Source organism: Rutilus rutilus (genome assembly GCF_951802725.1).
Source record: "Rutilus rutilus genome assembly, chromosome: 10".
Classification (NCBI taxonomy): domain Eukaryota; kingdom Metazoa; phylum Chordata; class Actinopteri; order Cypriniformes; family Leuciscidae; genus Rutilus; species Rutilus rutilus.
Genome location: NC_140215.1, coordinates 10,049,263 through 10,071,001, shown reverse-complemented (window position 1 = coordinate 10,071,001; position 21,739 = coordinate 10,049,263). Strand labels below are relative to the sequence as shown.

General features: G+C 39.2%; 1 protein-coding gene across 4 annotated transcripts in view; it reads left to right on the top strand.

The window, feature by feature from the left end:
- Positions 1 to 21,739, top strand: part of map2 (microtubule-associated protein 2) — a 110,244-nt gene that overhangs the window by 68,031 nt on the left and 20,474 nt on the right. For 3 of the 4 annotated variants that reach the window (XM_084421391.1, XM_084421393.1, XM_084421392.1), the window contains exons 5-9: positions 8,376 to 8,480; positions 12,244 to 12,318; positions 14,268 to 14,483; positions 17,495 to 17,794; positions 18,951 to 21,668. In XM_084421391.1, coding sequence (XP_084277517.1) covers positions 8,376 to 8,480; positions 12,244 to 12,318; positions 14,268 to 14,483; positions 17,495 to 17,794; positions 18,951 to 21,668 — 3,414 coding nt within the window. The remainder of the gene's footprint in view (positions 1 to 8,375; positions 8,481 to 12,243; positions 12,319 to 14,267; positions 14,484 to 17,494; positions 17,795 to 18,950; positions 21,669 to 21,739) is intronic. The other variant, XM_084421394.1, reaches the window with a different exon arrangement.

Sequence of the window (21,739 nt, the reverse complement as noted above, 5' to 3'; positions counted from 1 at the left end):
CTTAAAACCGAATTTCTGGTGATCAAATAGACGTCATTAAAATGTGCAGTCATATTTTGATGTATTTGTTTGTGTGATGTCAAAAATTTGCAGACCGAGTCATTTTTGTCCTAAAAGTTACAGTTTGTTTTCAAAGTACATCAGGCTTTTTCATCTTAAAAGATCAAGTTAAGCTTGATATGTTAAGAATATTGTTAGGAATCCATTTATTCTATAGGCTATTCACTTTTTTTCCAAATATTGCTCTTTTCGTGTAGAGTTTACTATGTCGCCGCTGATATTAAGTGTACGGTAGGCAATGTGTCAAATGTTATTAGCAGTTTTATGTGTTTATGAAATCCCCTTGCTTTCCAGTAATCTCTGTCCTCTGTATAAATCATCACAGTTCCCTTGTCACCTCCGTAAATACTTAAAACAGCATAAAGCTGTGCAGAAAGCATCACCGCACCAACCCCTGACAGTGAGTGATGGATATTGACTTCCCATCTCTAATGCTAACAATCCTTCAGCCAGGGTGTGAGTTAACATCCCTCATGCATTTCTCATTAACAAACTTGCCATTATAAATCACTGTGAGCCAAGAAAACAACTTGTTTCTTTTGCTTGCGTCTGTGTGTTTAATTAATGATCCAGGTTGTGTTTTCATATTTCAGTTTGCTATCGACGTGAGCAGAACTGCTCGCTTCTAAAGAGAGGGTCTAATGATGTGTCTCTGTGGAGAGAAAGACCTTCCCTGAAAATAGTTTCTCTGCCTCTGTGACTCTGTGAGGGTGAGATTTTTGAGCCAAGGGCCATTGGCAAGGCCAACACGTACAAGGGCCCTTCAGACACACAAGAGGCGCTAGACCGAGATACTGACAGCGCGACATATGACATTGCTTTGCATAAAGAACGGGACACTTGAGAAGCAGAGAGAGAGAGAGAGAGAGATTGCTTGCTGAGGCAGCTGCTGGCTTGAATTATAGGGGCCGTACTGAAAAGTGTGCTGTCCTGGAATGGTGCGCAGGATGGGCGGAACAACATAAAGATCGCTCAATTTAAGCCTACTTGTTGGCATATGTTTCCTTCATCATCATTTCATTCATTCATTCATTCATTCATTCATTGAAGATATGAAACTTTGGCGCTTAACTTGTCTAGCATTATTTGTAGTATATAGACTTGAACTATACATTGAATCTTGAATTAGTTAATTCATTATGACTTCATTAATAATTTTATCATACATTTTTCTTTTATTTGTGTATAAATTAAATGTAATTTAAATTCAATTCAGCTAATTTTATTTCATTTCTATTCTATTCTATTATTTTCTATTATCTTAGCTCACCAGAATCTGTAACACTTTACATTAAGATTTAATTTGTTAACCATTAACAAACAATACTTTTACTGCATTAACTAAGTCATTAATTAATATGAATTCATGTGAATCTCTACATATGCTAAAACATATTTATAATTTCAAGTTGAACACACATGATTCAACAATAAACAGTAGTATATTTATGCAAATGAATATTAACCAAGATTAATAAATGCTGCAAAAAATGTTGTTTGTTCATTCATTCATTCAAGATATCAAGATATGAAACTTTGGTGCATAACTTGTCTAGCATTATTTGTAGTATAGACTTGAATTATACCCTGAATCTCTTAGGCTTATTAAGGGAAGGTTTGAATTAATTCATTATGACTTCATTAATCATTTTATCATACATTTTTCTTATAGTTGTGTATACATTTAATTTCAATTCAGTCATTTCATTTTTATTCTATTCTATTCTATTCTGTTCTGTTCTGTTCTGTTCTATTCTATTCTATTCTATTCTATTCTATTCTATTCTATTCTATTCTATTCTATTCTATTCTATTCTATTCTATTCTATTCTATTATCTTACCGGATTTAGTAGCACTTTAAGATTTAACTTGTCAACCATTAACAAACAATACTTTTACTGCATTAATTAAGTAATTAATTCATATTAATTAACCTCTACATATTCTAAAACATTTTTATAATTTCAAGTTGAACAAACAATGAACAGTAGTATATTTATGCACATGAATATTAACTTAGATTAATAAATGCTGAAAAAAATGCTGTTCATTGTTAGTTCATAATAGCTGATGGATTAACTAATTAAACCTTATTGTAAAGTGTCAGGTTGGGATATTTCACGATCCACAAGTTTTAAGATCCACTGATTGCAAGAAACCATGAGATAGCAGCACAGATGCAGAGAGTCAGTAATATGTCTGTGTCACTCACACACCGAGGGTGGCAAAACCCACAGCAGAGGCATGCTGGGAGACGTTCAGATTGGGCCCAGTGTGTTGCTGTGGCAACAGCTCTGCTCTTTGGCGGGGGAGTCCTGGCATGGAGTACCAGCCATCCCCCTCCTTCTCCCGGCTTGCTTTTGGCAGCAGGCACGACTAAGAGTGCACTGGGAAGCATTTGCCTCCAGACAGCCATAACCGGCACTGCACTTTTTGGTAAGAAAGCTTTGATTTTTCTAATGGGTTGGTTAGAGGTTCTTTCTAGGTTTAAGTGGCTTCCCTGCACTAGAATAACAGGTTGTTAGCATATTTTCACTTGTGGAGTAGTGCAGATTGTGTGTAAATATCGCATGTTTGCTGAATGTGCCTGCAAATACATTTGAATTTGAATCTTACCACCTGTCTAAGGGGTAAATACGACTGTCCTTGTGAATAACAGATATGTACAACGCAATATTCTTCATCTTCTTAGGTGTGCAGCTGTGTTTGTGCTTGCGGGTTGGTGTGTACTTTTTGGGGTATTTGCTTATTGTGGCTGCTGATGTCTCAGGGATGTGAGCTATTGTTTGCTGGAGGCAAACCCATCTGATCAGCAATCCGAGCACATCTCTTGCAGACGGGTGTGGACAGACACGAGGGGGGAGAGGGGGATGCTGGGCAGACACACCAGCACATCTGTCAGACACAAAGACTGTGATAGACTGGCCAGGTTTGCCCTGAAAGTGAATCTATAGTGAGACTGCTTTACAGACACGGTCTAACAATGATGCACGCGGCCAAGGAGAGAGAGCTATATGCTGAAAAATAAAGAGTAGGAAGATGCCAAACAATATAGCAACATCTGTTTTGTCAGGGAATGAGCATGAGAACAGAGAGAGCTAAATCTATATTAATGAATCAGTTTGCTCGGTCTCTGGTCATGTTCATAGTCTCTGCCCTCCTGCTGAGTCATGCAGTAATTGGCTGTGAAAATCAGCTTATGTAATTTGTTATTTCATATTCATTATTACATAGTAAACATCCTTTTTTTTTTCAAGAAATGATGCAGTTTATTACATTTTCAGCAGATGTATTTATAGATGAAAAACACTTGAGTGAAGTACACTCTGTCATCATACACTTACCCTGATGCTGTTCCAAACCTGCAAAAACCTTTTTTCTACAAAGCATAAAAGTTAAAATTTGGTCATACTTTAGATTAGGGTCCAATTCTCAGTATTAACTAACTATAAACTACGACTTTTGCCTAAGTAAACTCCTAATTATTGCTTTTTAATAGTTAGTAAGGTTGTTAAGTGAAGTTAAGGTGAGTGGGATTAAGGGATATGGTCATGCAGAATAAGGCATTAATATGTGCTTTATAAGTACTAATAAACAGCCAATGTCCTAGTATTATGCATGCTAATAAGAATAGTTAATAGTGAGAATTGGACCCTAAACTAAAGTGTTACCTGAAATTTTAATGCATTTTCATGCAACTCCTTTCCATACAATGGAAATTCAATGTGACCATGAATACCATGCTCCAAAAATGACCATTTAGTGGCCACAGTAAAGTGGTCCAAATGACTTGTGCAATAGTCCATGTCTTCTGTAGTCATATGATGGTTTTGTGCTATTTAAACAAATGAAATCTAAGACAGTAGTCAAATCTGCTATAATTGCAGCATTCAATTATCATTCTCATTCTGTTGTGTAGAAAAGAGCTGTATTAAAAATTCTGAGTCGGATCTTTTTAATGAATCGGTTGATCCAGTGCACAAAACCGGAATGATTCATTTATGAAGTTCAACTCACTGATTCAGTGTTCCACTGTTCAATGAAAATGAAGATATTCAGTGAATAATGACTTGAATGAATAAAGTCCACTCAAATTTATTATATAGCACTTTTCACAATATACATAGTTTCAAATCAGCTTTACAGAAAATCATGATTTTAATGTTTGCACAATGTTCGTATTAATGTTTTCATAAAGCTGTTATATAATGTCCAAAGTACTTGTCCTCTAGTTTTTGTCATTTTAAGCCTTAAACCAAGGCAATTCCCTTTTTGTGGGGAAACATGAGTGTGACTAAACGACAGAATTTAAATTTTTGAACGGATTATTTAATGCGACTCCTCTAGAGAAGCTGGTCTCTACCTTACCACGGGTTGATGGTGTATCACAAACCCGAGTGTGCGTGGGTGAATATCATTCTAATGGCATCTGAACAGAACTCTGTTCCCTTTCTGTGCGTGTGTGTGTTTGTGAGTGGGTGGGCGGGCGGAAGCTGGGGCTGTAAGGTGGGCGGAAATTGTGCCTGAAAAGTGCACAAGAAACAAAAGCGATGCATTGCTGACTCCCATCATGCAGTCTGTTTGCACTGGAGAGAGAGTAGGAGTAGCAAATGGTCCTTAATCACTTTGCATCTCTTCAGAAAGCTTTGACGTAAGCCCTGCTGCAATGTTTTTCTGCGTCAGTGCTAATGTGTCAGCCTTGTGTCTGAACACTTGTTAGCTGATCATTGCAGCATCAACTTCGATTAAATCGAAATCACCTCGTGCTTGCATGTTAGATGATTAGTATTGCAAATACTGTAAAGTTGAATGGCTGTTTACAACATTATGCTGTGTTTGTCATTGGACTAGATGTGCTTTTGGGACACATTTTAACTCATACTCCCACACAGTGCCTACACAGTTGATTTTGTAACAGGCACTGTCTTTTGCAATGATCAGCTGTGGGTGGCCATTTTAACACTAACTAGATCCATCTTGAGGATAAAATCAGACTACTGATGCCACTGAAATGTATCTCTTCATCACTGATGTGTTTGTAAGAATTCAGCAAGCGTGTAAGTGTCTTAAAGCACAGAGGGATACTTTTAATAGCGCTGTTTTAAAGCAGAGTCTATCCCTGGACGCGTGTTGCCAGCCAATCCGTGGGCTGTATTCCTCCCGCTGCTTAATCGGTTACAGTCTCTTCTTATACCTCCTCGATCTGCTGTTACCATGACAATTTACTCTCTCAAAGTGCTGCCAATTTTCTTGCCATTTTGAGCTTTTTGCTTTTCTTTTTAAAACGTTTTCCTCCGTTTTAGGCCCTCTGAGTTAGAGGTTTAAATTAATATCATCTGAAAAGGCAGAGATAAGACTAAAGTACACATTTGGAAGTTCCTTTTATTTGGTGTGAAATTGTATTTAAGCAATTATAGAAAACAATAGTTCTGTACACTCAATCTTCAATAATGTGCAGTTATGCCTTAAGTTTGTCTTGCTGCTGTTAATTGGATATTTCATTTGTATTTTCTAACACGGTTTCCTAACTAAAGCGACAAGTGATAAAAAGTTCTTGTCTTGACAAGCTGTGATTGCCGGAAACAATAAGCGACGGGACATTTTATCGGCCGCTTGGTTTCTATTACTGTATCATTACTGTAATTTTTAGCTTCAGTGTAGACAGATAAGTGTCACTGTAAATTGAAATCATGTGACACTGAAGAATGGAGTAATGCATAAGACACTTAAAGGGGAACTATGCAGTTTTTTTTTTAGCTTAAAGGGATAGTTCGCCCAAAAATGATATTTAAGCCATGATTTACTCACCCTCAAGCCGTTCGAGATGCATATGTCAATCTTTTTTCAGACGAACACATTTTCAGTTATTTTAGAAAATGTCTTAGATCTTTCAGTGGTTATAATGTGAAGCAATGGGGTCCAGCTGCTCCAAGTCACAAATTGTGCATGCATCCTTCACAAAAATAATCCATCCGGCTCCAGGGGGATAAACGAAGGCCTTCTGAGGGTAATCCGTGCGGTTTTGTCGTAAAAATATACATATTTAAAACTTTATAAACGAAAATAACTGGCTTCCGGTGGCGGTCGGCGCGCGTTCATGGAGATGGAAGCGTCGTGACGTAGAACGAGCGTGACAGCGCAGCCAGAGAGCAGAGCAAAACAAAACTCTGTGTTCGTTCTACGTCACGACGCTTCCTACGCTACGTCCTACGTCATATGCCAGCATCCATCTCCATGAACGCGCACCGACCGCCACCGGAAGCCAGTTATTTTCGTTTATAAAGTTTTAAATATGTATATTTTTACGACAAAACCGCACGGATTACCCTCAGAAGGCCTTCGTTTATCCCCCTGGAGCCGGATGGATTATTTTTGTGAAGGATGCATGCACAATTTGTGACTTGGAGCAGCTGGACCCCATTGCTTCACATTATAACCACTGAAAGATTTAAGACATTTTCTAAAATAACTGAAAATGTGTTCGTCTGAAAAAAGATTGACATATGCATCTCGAACGGCTTGAGGGTGAGTAAATCATGGCTTAAATATCATTTTTGGGCGAACTATCCCTTTAATTTACCTTAACTGAACAGCTTCGGAGTCATTTGAATGGTTATATTACTTATTTCGGGTTGAATGGTGGCCGTCTCGCTTCCCCCTAGTGCCTGTGAATGGAAAAACCACCCTTGCAACTTTGGGCCGGCGGGCCGCTGGCCTCAGCGTCAGGAAGTATCGCGTGATATCAGGTCTCGCTATGTAACAATTTGCTTTACGGCACTGCACACATACAAGTTTATTTGCTAGCCTTCTGTGTAGCATACATACCTCAGCGGACATGGCTCCATGCATTCGCCGGCTTCTTTGAAAACAAATGCGCATGACCAGAGGGAGAAGATGGGAGGGGTTTTTTTATGACAGTGTTGTCAAATATCTATTCCGAAGCTGTAGGGGGAGCTCTATAGAGAAACCTGCGAGCAAAAAGCCAAAACTCAAGGGGGTAATATTTCAGCCGGAACCTGAAGCTTCCCCAGGGGCCGCCATTGATTAGCAGGCCATCACCTGCTGTTAGCATTCCATTGACTCCCATTCATTTTTGCGTCACTTTGACAGCGAATAACTTTACATCTGAGGCGTTTAAAGACTCCATTTGTCCATTATTTATTTCTAAAGAAACACAAAAATGTATAAAAGGCTCCATTACCTTGTATCTTGCGTTATGGCCCCGTAGAAGCAGTTTTTGTAAAAATAGGCTAACGATTGCGTCATAACCACGAGACTCTCTGTCGCACAGTAGAGAGATTACCGTATGGACAGGAGGAGAAGCTTGCGGGCAATCGGGGGGACGTGGAGGCAAAATGACAAAATAATTAATCAGAATACTTAGCAAAAGTTGCTCCTGCTCCTAGCTCATGGACACCTACTCATACTCTCCGTCTCTGCGTCTCTAGAAGACAGACGGGTTGCTCACGTCACATCTACGTCGCCAAGCTCAGTTTGAGTCTGCGCAGTACACTTAGCCATCAGGAAGTGAGTGCTTCTAATTGACTTCACTTGTCTCCGTTGAATCCAATGGGGTCGCTGTGTCCATTTCTTTTACTGTCTATGCCAAAAGTCCAAAACTGCATAGCACCGCTTTAAGAACTTTTACAGACCCAAAACTTTTGCATTGCAGGAGACATCAAAAGTTGTTGTGGTCTGTGTTTGTTTACAGGGAAGCCTCTGAAATTGACCAAATGATTGAAAACCATATTAATATTTGTAATTAACACCAATAAAGACCTTAATTGTATAAAGACCTTATATGTGGTCACAGTTGTCTTATAGTGTGCTCACATGTAATACAATCTCATTTTCATTGGCTCAGCACCAATGGACTCTTATTTTGAAATTCTGCTTAATTTTCCATTGTTCCTGTATCCCTGCTCTGTTTAGTTTCGGTTACCTTCGTTTCTGATTATGTTCTCTTTTGTTCCTATGGTTGGTTACATATTATCTGAACCTGTCTGTCATTATGTTCGACTTGTATTTGTACTCCCTGTTATGTTTAGTCTCTGGTCGGTTCTCATTTTAGTTTGCATGGTTGCTGATTTATTTCCTGAGTGTTGTGATTAAAGACGTTGTGTTCGCAAGATTGTTACAGACAATTGTAGCCCTTTGTGAGGTCTGCTATGATTTTTGAAGGGTTAAAAGTATGACAAAAGAAGTGAAAAAATCCTGCCTGGATTGATACAGAAAGTATGTGTAAATATCTGCCCGTGTACATGCTCATGTGGGCGTGTGTTGATGCATGTGTGTATGTGTATGTGTCGAACAGAGCAAGTGTCGGCGCGGATCGTGCAGGAGGTTACGGCAGAAGCGGTAGCGGTACTGAAGGGAGAGCAGGAGCTCCATCCGGACACTGCCGTCAGGCTGCCATCAGGTAGGCCTGTAGCAGAGCATCCTGGGATACTGGAGGTTGGCCACACTCAGGTCTGCTCTTAAAGGACTTTATTGCGTTGGTGAGACATGGAAAAAAATGGAACGCAATGGGAAAAGTAAGGGTTTATTTTTTGGTTGAAGGCGCTTCTTAGAAGGCTGTGTACTGACAATGGTCACTCTGAGGAAGTCATTTATGAGTCGTTGTGATTTATTTTGAATGCTGAGGTAATTTATTGAAGATCTTGCAGGTGTTAAGACCAACAGAACATATTCCTTAATGGAATAGTTAGAATATAACTTGTTAGAATATTTTTTATTTGTTTCAAATTCATTTAGCTTTCTTTATTCCATTAACACAAAAGGAGAACGTCTGAATAATGTATGTTTTTTTTAACAATAAAGAAAAAAATACTTTATTCAGCAAGGATGCATTAAATTAATCGAAACTGACAGTAAATACATTTTAATGTTACAAAAGATTATTTTAAATAAATGCTGTTATTTTGAACTTTATATTCATCAATGAATTCAGAAAAACAAAAATGTTTCCACAAAAATATTAAGCAGCACAACTGTTTTCAACATTGATAATAATAAGAAATGCTTCTTGAGCACCAAATATTACAATGATCTCTGAAGGATCATGTGACACTGAAGACTGGAGTTATTGCTGCTGAAAATACTTTTTAAAATATACCAAAAATGGAAAACAGTTATTTTAAATTGTAATAATTTTTCACAATAGTAGTTTTTACCATATTTTTACTGTAACTTTAGAATGGTAGTGTACATTTACAATTGATGGGAACTGGTACTTTCAAGCTTAATAAAGGATATAAAAGCACCATAAAAGTATGACAAGTTAAAAAAAATTCTGAAATCATACAAGAGGTTTAACCTAAATATACTGTAAGGAATTAAACATTGTCAGTAAGTTGAACTCGAGACATGGATCAGTCGGATTCATTAATGAATCATTCAAACCAATTTTGTGAGCTGATTTTATTAAAAATGTTATTACATAATTATATTAAAAAACTAAAAACTAACATTCTTCACGAATCAGACATCACTACTCACAAGGAGAGCTACTTGTCAAGATTTTCATTTAATTTTAATTTTCAGGTGAACTGTTCCTTTAATTGTTGACATATTTTGATGTTTGTCAAACATAACATGGAGAGACAGTACTCAAATAAGTTTAATTTATGATTTTATTTTTGCTTTCCTATCCCTGTGGTATGTGATAATCATTGTCGTTGTGTCTGTCCGTTCCTCACACTGTGTGTAAACTGATCAAAGCTGTGGAAAGCATCACCAGGGCACTTTCTTTTCCTTCATAATGATATATTTGCCCTGACAGCTGGCCTGTCCCAGCTCCTTTCTGCTTGGGTTCTGTAACAATCCGCTGGCTATCTGTGCGTGTGTGTGTGTGTCACAGGGCAGAGAGGGCCAGAGTGAGGGTGAGCCTTGAGCCCTCTCTGTCTTCTGTAGCTTGCTAGCATCATTGTAAAAGTGGTGGACATTTTTTTTCCTGGTTTCTGTGGTAGTGCTGCATGTCGTTTGTGTTGTGGTTTTATCTGAGCTTTCTTGGTTTTGAAAGTGCATTCTTGAAGTCAAGTCAAGTCAAGTCAAGTATATTTGTATAGCGCTTTTCACAATACAGATTGTATCAAAGCAGCTTCACAGTATTAAATTAAAATAATACAACAAGGTTTGTTTCTAGTGGAATTTATTGATAAAATCAAATTAGATATCCCCAGAATATCCCCAACTGAGCAAGCCAAAGGCAACAGTGGCAAGGAACCGAAAAACTCCATCAAGTGACCTAATAGTGTCCTAAAACTCCATCAGGTGACCCAATGGAGAAAAAAAACCTTGGGAGAACCCAGGCTCAGTCGGGGGCCAGTTCTCCTCTGGCGTTTATTAACTAGAGGCCGGATTGTAATTTGAACTGTAAGATTAAAAATATTATATGAATGCCTGGCTGAAGAGATGCGACTTTAATCTAGTTTTAAACTGGGAGAGCGAGTCTGAGCAACGAACAGTATCAGGAAGGCTATTCCAGAGTTTTGGAGCTAAATGTGAAAATGCTCTCCCTCCTTTGGTGGTTCTGGATATCCTAGGTATGACCAAAAGCCTTGAATTTAGTGATCTTAAAGAGCGCGATGGATTATAGGGCGATAGAAGATCCGTTAAATAGACTGGAGCTAAGCCGTTTAGGGCTTTATAAGTCAGTAGCAATACCTTGTAATTAATACGGAACTTTATAGGTAACCAATGCAGTGATGATAAAATTGGTGTTATATGATCATATTTTCTTGATCTAGTGTGTGTTGCTACTGTTATGTCAGTTTCAGTGTTTTGACAGTTACTTTATAAGGACTGGACAGTATGCTGCTGACATTAATGGTTGTGAATGTATGTAAACTTGTAACTCGTAGTAAGTTGTTGTTTGAAATGTATGTGAGGAAGGAAGAACTCTATGTGATAATGTGTATTTGTTCACTTTTCTAATAAGCTAAAACAGTAAAAATGTATTGCAAATAAATGGCACACATGAACTTAGATCATTTACAGGTTTGATCATTTGTGGTTATCCTTTTCTTTTTCTTATTACAAATACAGTAAATGCTTCATAGTCAGACTTCACAAGAAAAAGGGGAATAAAATAAAAAATATAATCCATAGCTCCAAGTTTCCACTTGCTGTGCTGGAATTAGTCAGCAAAATTAGATAATGTTTTCTCGACTAACACGCTTGATGTTGAGTCAGTCTGTCAGAAGAGCTCAAAGGATTAGTGATGGCAAAGCATTCGGCATACCAATCCTGAACTTAGACTTCTCTCTGCTCAGCATTTCCTTAGAAACTTGACACGCACATACACACGACCCCTGCATTTATATCTTCGGGGTGGGGGGGAATTTTACAATCAAATACATTGTTGTTAAACTCTTTGCTCCTTGGTGTCCCGTTATAAGCTAATATAAGCTAATTACATTTGATCCCTTCATGGCTCTATTTTTCCTTGTTAAAACATGCCCACTGGGTTTCACATGGTTTATTTTTCTTGTTTGGACATTTAAAGAAATTTTGCTTTCTTAAGATTAAAAAAAGTCACACCAGAGCTGGCTTGCATTTTGTGACCTTGTTCCCTCCATGTATTTTGTATCCATTGTATCGTTTCTTGTCGCTCTTTACTATTTGCCATTAAAAGGCAATGAATGAATGAATAAATAAATACGTGAAAAATTCACAAATTTGTAGGGTCTGTTCCAAAACCTTGTGAACCTAGTTGACTTTTTACGATACCTACACTACAATTCAAAAGTTTGTGGTCGATAATTTTTTTTACATGTTTTTGAAAGTAGTCTGCTATTTTCTATTTTAATATATTATATAATGTAATTTATTCCTGTGATTGAAAAACGGAATTTACAGCACCGTTTCTCCAGTCTTCAGTATCACATGATCCTCCAGAAATCATTCTAATATGCTGATTTGCTGCTCAAGAAACATTGATTATTATTATCAGTGTTGAAAACAGTTCTGCTGCCTAATATTTTTGTGGAAACCCTGATACATTAAGCTTTTATTTAAAACATAAAACATACATTTTTAAAGATTATAAATGTCTTTACTGTCTGTAATTTTTGATCAATTTAATGCATTCTTGTAAAAAAATGGGACGCCAAATTTGTAAATGTGTTGATCTGATCTTGATCATTGTCTTGATCTCTTCTTCTTCTTTTGTTTATTTACAGTGGAAGACTCTGCAAACCTGCCGCCTTCACCTCCACCGTCCCCAGCAGCGGAACATTTTGGGCCTTTGGATCAAGGTAGGGTCATGCTTCATGTGTGTATGGAGAGAGGTGAGGTGAGAAACACACTGAAAGAACTTGAACACCTTTTTTCCCCCCATGAGTATTCTAGTCACCCTCTGACCCTGGCTTGAATGAGGGTGTTCTATTTGGGGACGCCTGCTAGTCCCCACCCCTTCCAGGCTGATTTCAACCCTCTCACAGTGCCCTACAGATGCCCACACGGCCGCTGATCTGTGGGGTTGGTCTAAAGATTGATGGAGTTGTGTTTGCAGGATCAACTTTGCCTCCTTTGTTGACATCATTCAAGTCGAACTCCTCTTCCTCATCCAGCATCTTCAGCTCTTAAACATGGCCTCATCTTCATAATTGCTAAATCCGGGAGCTTATCTTGATCAAAAACCCAAGCCAAAGTGACCCCACCCCTTTCTAGTCCTCGTAACCAATCAAACCCAACCCCTCCTTATACCCCGCCGAACCATGGATCTTGACTCTGCCCTGCATGAAAGCCATAAACCTTGAACTGAATGCTGTACTGTCTCACCTGCAGCTGATGTTTCCAGGCTGTTGCTGAAACCGTGTGGCATTCAGATTGCCTGCTCATCCTCTCTCCAAAGCCCCCCTTTAGAGATCTGTTGATTGCTCCAAACCTCTCTCAGTTCCTCTGTTCGTCCCTGTCTTTGGATTTGCATGTTGTATTGTAGGTGCTGTTGATGTTGTGGGCTTGTGCTCGTTCATCGTTTTGACTGTGTCTGTCTCTACTGCCCGTGGTAGGCCGATGCCATGCTCAGATCACTCTCTGAAGATACTTAACTAAACATAAATGCCACTAGCAACCTTAAGGAGATCATTAAGTCGTTAAGCGGATACGTAAAGTTAACATGAAATCAAAATTGCCTCTTTTTAGTACTTGTTCCTTGTATTATTGTGTGCAAATCATCGGTGCACATTATTCTAAAGAATTAAATCATCACTTTTTACACCTTTGAACAATTTTTACTTTATGGCTTTATGGTTTTACCTTTTTTTGTCATTTAAATTTAAAATTAAACTCACTTGTAACTACATTTTATGACAGGTATTTACAATTTTGATCACAATTACAATTAAAGAATCTTTTATAGAGTTATGTACATCCAAAATTGTTTAATCTTTTTTTCTTTAGGTTGAATTTTATTAATTTTACTGTGCCATATGTTTACATATACTATATACTTTACATATATATATATAAAATATTTTCTTCTGTGTTTTTTGTGTGTGTGTGTGTATATATCTATGCAATATATTATAGAATTTTAATATCAGCCATTTATCAGTTATTGGCTAAAATATTACAATAATTATCGACAAATATCTGGGCATACCTAATATTAACCAATCACTCGTTGACCCTTTACCAAGCCTTTTTTATTTACTACTCACACATAAATATTTCACATTACAAAAATAAAATGGGTTGTGAATGACGTTTCATATTGACTTGCAGCAGACACTAAAGAATGATACAGTTTCATCCTCAGTTTAGACTTTAGATAAACCTATAAAATGTCATCGGAGATGTTCAGACTCTGGTTATGGCATAGCGCCACTACGGTCACACTTTGTGTTTCTCGACACTGTGTGTTTGTGTTTGTGTTTGTGTTGTGTGTCTTTCTCTTTTCCGTACACATTACACATACTCCTTTCTCGGTTTATTTCTCACTTTTTCTTCTTAGCTCTCTTTCCCCTTATTTTCTCTCTCTCTCTCTCTCTCTCTCTCTCTCTCTCTTTATCTCCTCCCTTCCCCCTCAATTTTTGCATATTCTGATTTGCCTTCTTTTTACTTTCTCTCTTTCACTTGTTCCTTTTTTCCTCCCTTACTTGCTACACCTTTTCTATCTTCCTCTCCTTTTCCTCTCTGTCTCTTTGTCTCTGTCTCTTTGTCCAGATTTCCCTGCAGTTCTTTTCCTTGTGTCTATTTGTAGATGTAGGGGATGAGGAGGAAGCAGGTCCTCTCCGCCGCTTCCAAAATTCTCGCGAGAGGTGCAAGTTCCTCGCCCCCTCCATCTCAGTGTCTGTGCCTGAGGATGACCCCTACCACTCTGACGAGGAATACTATGAGCACCCTTTATTCAGCCCAGAGTGGACGCGCTCTGGCTCTCGCCCCCCAGGGCAGGCCGCCGCGTTTAGACAGATCGAAGGTGAACCTCGCATGGTTCCTCTCTGCCATTCTCTCCTCCCCTCCTTCTCCTTCTTCCTCCTTTCCTCTCTCTTTCCTTCCACTTATTTCTTCAGCTCAGCATCAACACCTCTCTCTCTCTTGCTTTTCGCTCTCTCTTTCTGGTCCGCCTCTTCCTGTCTTTTGTCTCTGTTGTGTCGTGCCCACTCTGACCGAAGCGTGTCGTGTGGGGGTGGTATCTGTTTTTGTACCTTGTTCATTGCAAGTCATTTGGATTTTCTGCAACTTTTGTGCCGTGCAGTAAAATGGCACGAACGTTTGTGTTTTTAGGCAAAGTCCCTGCTGCTATGCATGTAGTGCTCAGTTAAAGGAGGAAAATCACTGACTCTGAAAATGAAATCCAAATGACTTGCAGCATCAGCAGGACATTTGTGCATGCTGTGCACATTTTCTCCTTTGCCTGTTTGCCGTCTTCTTGTCTCCGCATCTGTCCGCCCGTATGTTAGCCAGTCTGTCCATTTGTACTTTTGATTGTCCCTCATCAGGCCCAAAAACGTACCCATGCGTCTCAACAGGCCCCTCACATTTCTCCAACCTGCTGATGTACACATGCTGTAGATCACAGGATGACTTTCAGCTCTTCACATGGTGGCCCACACACACAAGCATCTCTGACCTTATTGCATCAGTGAAGAAGGGGTAATCGCTTTCAGCGCCAAAATGACTCAGTGTGGGTTGTGTTTACAATTTAAAGGAGCCATGAACTGATTTTTTTTTTTTATTATTTTAAAATGTTTCCTGGGGTGCACTTACTAATGTTAGTATGATTTTTACATTAAAAAATGGTCATAATATAGAAATAAAAGACCATTTTCTACCCTGATTTTAGCCCTCTGATTTAAAAGCTCTGTTGGAAGGGGCGTGTCTACTGTGAGACTTCACTCAGTGTAATCGCCCACTGCAGTTATTGGCTAACATCTTGGATATGAAATAATGCTGAGACATTCACATAGTTGAAAATAAATAACCACTTTCCTAGAATTAGGATCCTTTGATAGGTAAGGTTATTTTAGTCCAGTGATCTCTTCTCATCTCACTAACCTGCCAGTGGGCGGGGCCAAATACGCGATGATGTAGAAGTAGACGTTGATTTGATTCTACAGAGGTGGGTCTTTCGCCGCACCAAAGGTTTTTCAGCTGTTTTTCATGGTTGCGAGCTTGCAATCTGAATCAAATTTTATAAAAGAAAGACTGTTTGCAAAATAACTCAAGACAATAAACTGATAACACATACTCTATTGCAACCAGAGCAGTCTTTTTAAAATCTTTAAACAAAAGCAAATCTTTTTAATGAATTGGTCAAAAGTTCTTATTCATGTCCAATTCGAAATTAACTGAGAACTGTTAATGAGTAATGTGTATTGTTTGTGAGATAACTGACTCATATGACAACATGTAGTTAAAGCAGTGTTGTTTTAGTATTATTTATATACTATTATAGTATTTATTCATTTGAATGAACTTTTATATTTTTAAAGTGAATTCAAATTAATAAACACTTTACCAATTTTGAATTAGCTATTATTTTTATTCATTTTTTTTATTTTATTTTTTACATGCTTTAGAAATTTTTATTATTATTTAGCTTTCATTTTAGTTTTAAGTTTAGTATCTTTAATACTTTAATGTATTTCAGTTAGTTGTGAAGGCAACATTTCTAGTTTTTTAAATTGAAATAATTCATCTTATAATTTAATACACATATTTTTATATTAATGTATTTTATTTTTATAAATATTTTTAGCTTTAGTTACCAATAATAACACTTTTTTGAGTTTGAGTTTAAGGTTGTGTTGCTTCCTCAAAAGAACTAAAATAATGCATTAAGTGGAATTAGAATCATTAAATCCCTTAGAACTTTCTACATTTGACATTGAGTTGCTGCCAATTTGGCACCCCCCCTCTCCTATACCCTCTCTTTTCTCTCTACTTCCACGGCAGCATCCTGCTGAGATGTGACCTGGTATGGTCTGCGTCGCCATATCTAGCCTGGCTCCCAGCAGAGACTGTTGCATTTTCTTATCTCTCTCTCTCTCTCTCTCTCTCTCTCTCTCTGAACTACATCATAAGCTTTGTTCTGAGCAAAAATTCTGCATCTCCGGTTTCACATTCATTCTGACATCTCAATAGCTCCCTGGCCGGCATTATTATGGTGCTGTGGGTTTTGTTGGGTCTCAGTTGTGAGAGACAATGCAGATGCACACAGCATTGTGTGCTAGTGTGTTGTGTGCAAGTAATGTTTCATGTTCAAGAATAAAATTGAACAAATGAAGGAGCTGATGCTTGAAATGAGCATTGATAATGTAACTGAGAGGTACATATTTGGAAATGAATAATCTAGTGATTTAGATTTAGATTTTTTTTTTTTTTTTAGCCTGTAGGGAACCCCCATTGATTATTGGATGAAAAACTGATTTAAGCAATATTATAAGATAGATTATCTGCTGAATATCACCATGATATTATTGGCTGTAAAAAGAAAATCATTTTATACACAATATGACCAGTATTGTGTCTCTTTTTACTGGAAAGTAATTCCAATCTGGCTAAAGTAAAATCAACTGATGCATGTTACAGAGCAAAGCACAGCCCGTCAGAAACACTGCAAACACAGACAAGCGGAGTGATCAGAACTGATGTTTTAGTGAAATACATTATTAAAAATGGTTCTTTGAAATTGTGAGAAAAGAATCAGTTACCTCTGTTATTTTCGATCTGATTTTCCATCACAAAACAGTGTCACATTAAATTGTTAATATATACAATTCTAAAATATTATGTGCAGAATTAGATTGCATATTCATCTTCTTATTTGATCTGCTACCACTTATTCTCAAGGTCAGAGAAAACACCCATACATACAGAAAAAGTCATGGCATAACTGATAGAGCTGAAAGTGTCCCACCTTTTAAGTAACCCAAGTCTGTGTTGTCTATAGTCTTGATGTTTCCACTTGTCTCCCTCTTTATGAAGAAGAGGAGACCATAGAGAGTCTCTCAGCTGCGGAGGAGGAAGAGGAGGAGACTTCAGAAGCCGCAGCAACAGCAGCAGCTCTAGAGGAAGAGGAGGATGAGGAGGAGCAGTGGAGTGGGGAGGAGCCTGAGCAGGAACCCCCATCTGAGCTCCTAGAGCGGGCAGAGGTCATAGGCGAGGCCCAGGCTCTGCCCGGCCTGCAGGCCGAGGCTGAGGTTCACACGCAGGCAGCTACTGCTGCTGACGAAGCCCCTAATGGGAGATCTGAGGAGGCAGGGGGGCAAGAAAGCCTTGCGGAAGGTGTGTCCATCCTTCTCACAACCTGCATGTTTCTCTCTCCCTTCACAAAAAAAAGCTAAGCGAAAGCATCGTGAGAGCTTTCTAAGGGAATGTGGGTGGATGGCTCAAATATCTCCTCTATCTGCTGATGCTGCAAGGCAACACAGGCTTGATGGTGACCAGCTTCTGTGGCCAGAGCTGTGTGTTTGTCTGTCAATGTCTTTCTACTAAATTGCTTTTCCCAGAGCAGCTACCATCTGCTAGCTATCTGATGAAGCTTTTTCTGAACTTTCTGCTTATTTCTCTATTGACGCTACTGCTGCCAGGTCGACCTCTCTCATTGTTTTCCATTGCTCAGTTAATTTTTATTTGCCAGCTACATTGCCAGTTTGTGGGTGATTTTTGCTGCATGCGCCAACAAAACACCTGTTTTTACAAGTAGGATTCTAGTAGAATCCTGTTTTTGTGATATTGTGATATTGTGTTATGCTTTATTTTCAAAGGCATTTGAAAAGCCAAGCTTGTTGATTCAAATTTTATTTGTTAATTTTCATTTTGCTTTTTTCTTCACATGATCATTGTCATTTCACATGGTTAACATAATAGAAAATGTAGAACAATTTTGAATAATAAAAAACAATGTATTATTTCATGAGAAGTATTTTAAGACTATTACAGTCAGCCACATGTATAAGTGTAATTTATACCCATTTAGTGTTCAAAATGAGCCTCATTAAACAGTACCTTGCACATTGTTGTCTTTTAAATTTCACCAATATTTCTGAAATAATCTTCTGAAAATCAGACCCACAGTGCATTTTCCATAATCTCTGAATATGTATTTGGCAGAAGTTTTAAGATCAGCTATTCCATCTTGCTGCTGGTGTACTGACGTCAGTATCGTGTTTGGACCACCTCCTTGGATATTTCATCTTCATTTTCTGGACCTCATCCACGCAACATTAAATGTTCTGGGTCTGCATGCTGATCCTGTCATATCCATGCCATCACTTCATCACTGAATTGGTATGTGTGTATCATCGGCTGCTGCTATTTGAAAATGGAACTTCATTTTACCAAGAGCTTTGGCTGTCTGTGTGGTGGTTGGCCTGGCAAACTTGTACTTTGAATTATTAATAATGCAATACAATGCAGACTACTTGAGATTTGCTTTCAGCTGTGAAGATGGAAGCAGAGCGGCCAGAAAGCGAGAGGACAGATCCCATTGGCATGGACTTCACTGATTCCGCAATGCATCCAGATGATGAACTCCCATCTTACCAGAGCCTTACCAGAGACACAGATATGCCAGAAAGCCCCTTTGCTCGAACATGCCCCATGGAGGATTTTGAAGTGCCTCCAAGTTACCAGGGTCATGCCAAAGATCCAACTGAAAAGCCTATTGTACAAAGTGGTGCTGTGAAACAGCCTTCAACCGAAGCAGGTGACTCCAGCAATATCCATGAGGTCAAACCAGGGCAGATTCAAGACAAACAAATGGAAAAAACAGCAACAGAGGGGGACATGAAGGACAAATCTGGCATGTCTGCTTATTTTGAGACCACTACAATTAAGACGGATGCCGCTGGATCTCAAGGAGAAGGGTATTATGAGCTGAGTACTACATCAGAAGAAGAAAAGGACTCTATTGGTAACCTGCCACTTCCCGAAATCAGCTACAGCACTTTGGCTCAAACACACTCTTTGGAAGTCCAGCCAGATCTTCCAAAAAGTAGCGCAGACACACTACTTACCACTTCACCAGCAGAGAGAAGAGATGACTGCAGACTGTCTCCTGGAAAACTGGCTCTAGATCAACGAAGTTACTCTTTGAATATCACCATTGGGGCAGTGAATCATGGCGATGCCCAAGGAAGTCCCAGAAACTTCTCTCCATTGGCCACCGACATCATGACTCATACTAGTGGGAGCCTTGACGAATCTGCCGATTACCTTCCTGTCACAACTCCCTCAGTGGAGAATATCCCTCAGTTTCCACCACTGATCTTGGAGACAACTGCCTCTGTCACAACTCCATCATCTTCACCTCCCCAAGCAACAATCACTGATGTAAAGACAAGTCCACAGACAGAGTCTCCAGAATCACCTGTCCAAGCCAAATGCTGTTACAAAAATGGCACCGTCATGGCCCCAGACCTGCCTGAAATGCTGGACCTGGCAGGTACCCGATCAAGGTTGACGTCTGACAACGCAGAACCAGATATTATGAGGAGGAAGTCTGTCCCAATGGACATGACTTCTATGGTGAGTGATTCTTTAGCGCATTTGTTCAAAGGTGACCAGGGCCAGATGGCTACAAAGAGAGAAATGCAGCTGGAGGAGCAAGGATATTGTGTCTTTAGTGAATACTCTGGCCCCATGCCATCCCCTGCAGATGTGCACAGTCCAATGGAATGTTCTCCTCAAATCTTCAACACAGTGATATCAGAGGAGAAAGAAACTGGTCTTGATGCATTTGGAAAACAGGAGTCTCTATCGACTGAAGATCTGAAAGCAACAGAGGTTGTTACACCACAGGCAGATCCAGCAAAAGAAAAATCAAGGAATGAAGATTCCTTTGAAAATGAAAGTGCACCTTCTGGAAAACCTTCTACAGAGTCTAAGCAAGATGAGTCTGATCTTTTAAAGACTGAACCTTTGGAAGAAATCAAGAGTCCAACTTTACCTGACAATGAGAAAGGACAATTAGACAAACAAGCTGAAACATTTATTACACCGAAAGTGACGGTTACTCTTGAGGAACCAAAGCCTGATTTTGATGTAGGTACTAATCTTGCAGCTGAAACCGAAGCTGAAATAGCTGCCTATGAGAGGCAAATTCGCAAATTGGAGATGGAGGACCGGCCTCTGAGTGTAGAGGAGGAACGGGAACTCCAGGAACTCAGGGAGAAGGTGAAGAATAAACCAGACCTTGTGCACCAGGAAGCTTATGAGGAGGTGGATGCAGAGGATGCGTACCAGCTCACTGGAGCTGCAAAGGACAGAATTGCTCGGCCCATCAGACCATCTCCAGCATCTTCTGTAGAAAGTGCTACTGATGAGGAGAAAATGCATGTTGGCGAGTTTGAAAAACCTAGATCACCAGGTAAGAAAGAGGCCCTCAAAACAGATCCTAATAGATTATCTCCAGTTGGGTCTTTTGAGAAATATTTTAGAGAAGAAAGACCTTCTGAGCAGGAGGTAAAGCAGAAAGACTCAGTGGAGCCCCTCAAAGAAAAAGTTGCTGAGGAGAAACCTCAGCCAGCTCCTTCAAAGACAGATGAGGGTTCGGTTGACACCACAATGACACAAGAAGTAGAGGAAGAGGTAGAGCTTGCTAAGGAGCCCGAAGAGGTTATGCCAGAACCAAAGCCAGCTCTAAACTTGGATGAGAAGCCAGTGGTAGATAAAACTGAGCCAGTTGAGGTTGTGGTCGAAAAAGAGGAGGTTAAAGAGGTTGAGAAAGAAGAAGTGGAAGATGAGGAAGTCTTGGATGGGGCCAAAGCTGCAGAAGACACTGTTGAGTCTCGAGCTGCAATTGAGTCAATAGTGACAGTGGAAGATGATTTTATCACAGTGGTGCAGACCATCGATGAGAGCGAAGTCTCTGGACACAGTGTACGTTTCTCAGCTCCCTCTGAAGAAGAACATCCAAAGCTCCTCCAGGAGGAGGAAGAGGAGGAGGAGTCCGTGGAAATGGCACAGGAAGTAGAGATGGAGGCTCCCAGATTAGAGGAAGTTGTAGATGTTCCAGAGCCTATTGAGCCTTCTGTATGTCCAGCCAAAGAGATAGAAGTGCCAGAGAGTGAGGCCCCAACTCAAAGCTACGACGACTACAAAGATGAAACTACCATTGATGACTCCATCTTAGACAGCTCCTGGGTGGACACTCAAGGTGTGATTTTAATATCTGTTTTGCATTAAAAATTGCTCAGCAAATGAAAGAATCTTTCAGAATTGATAACT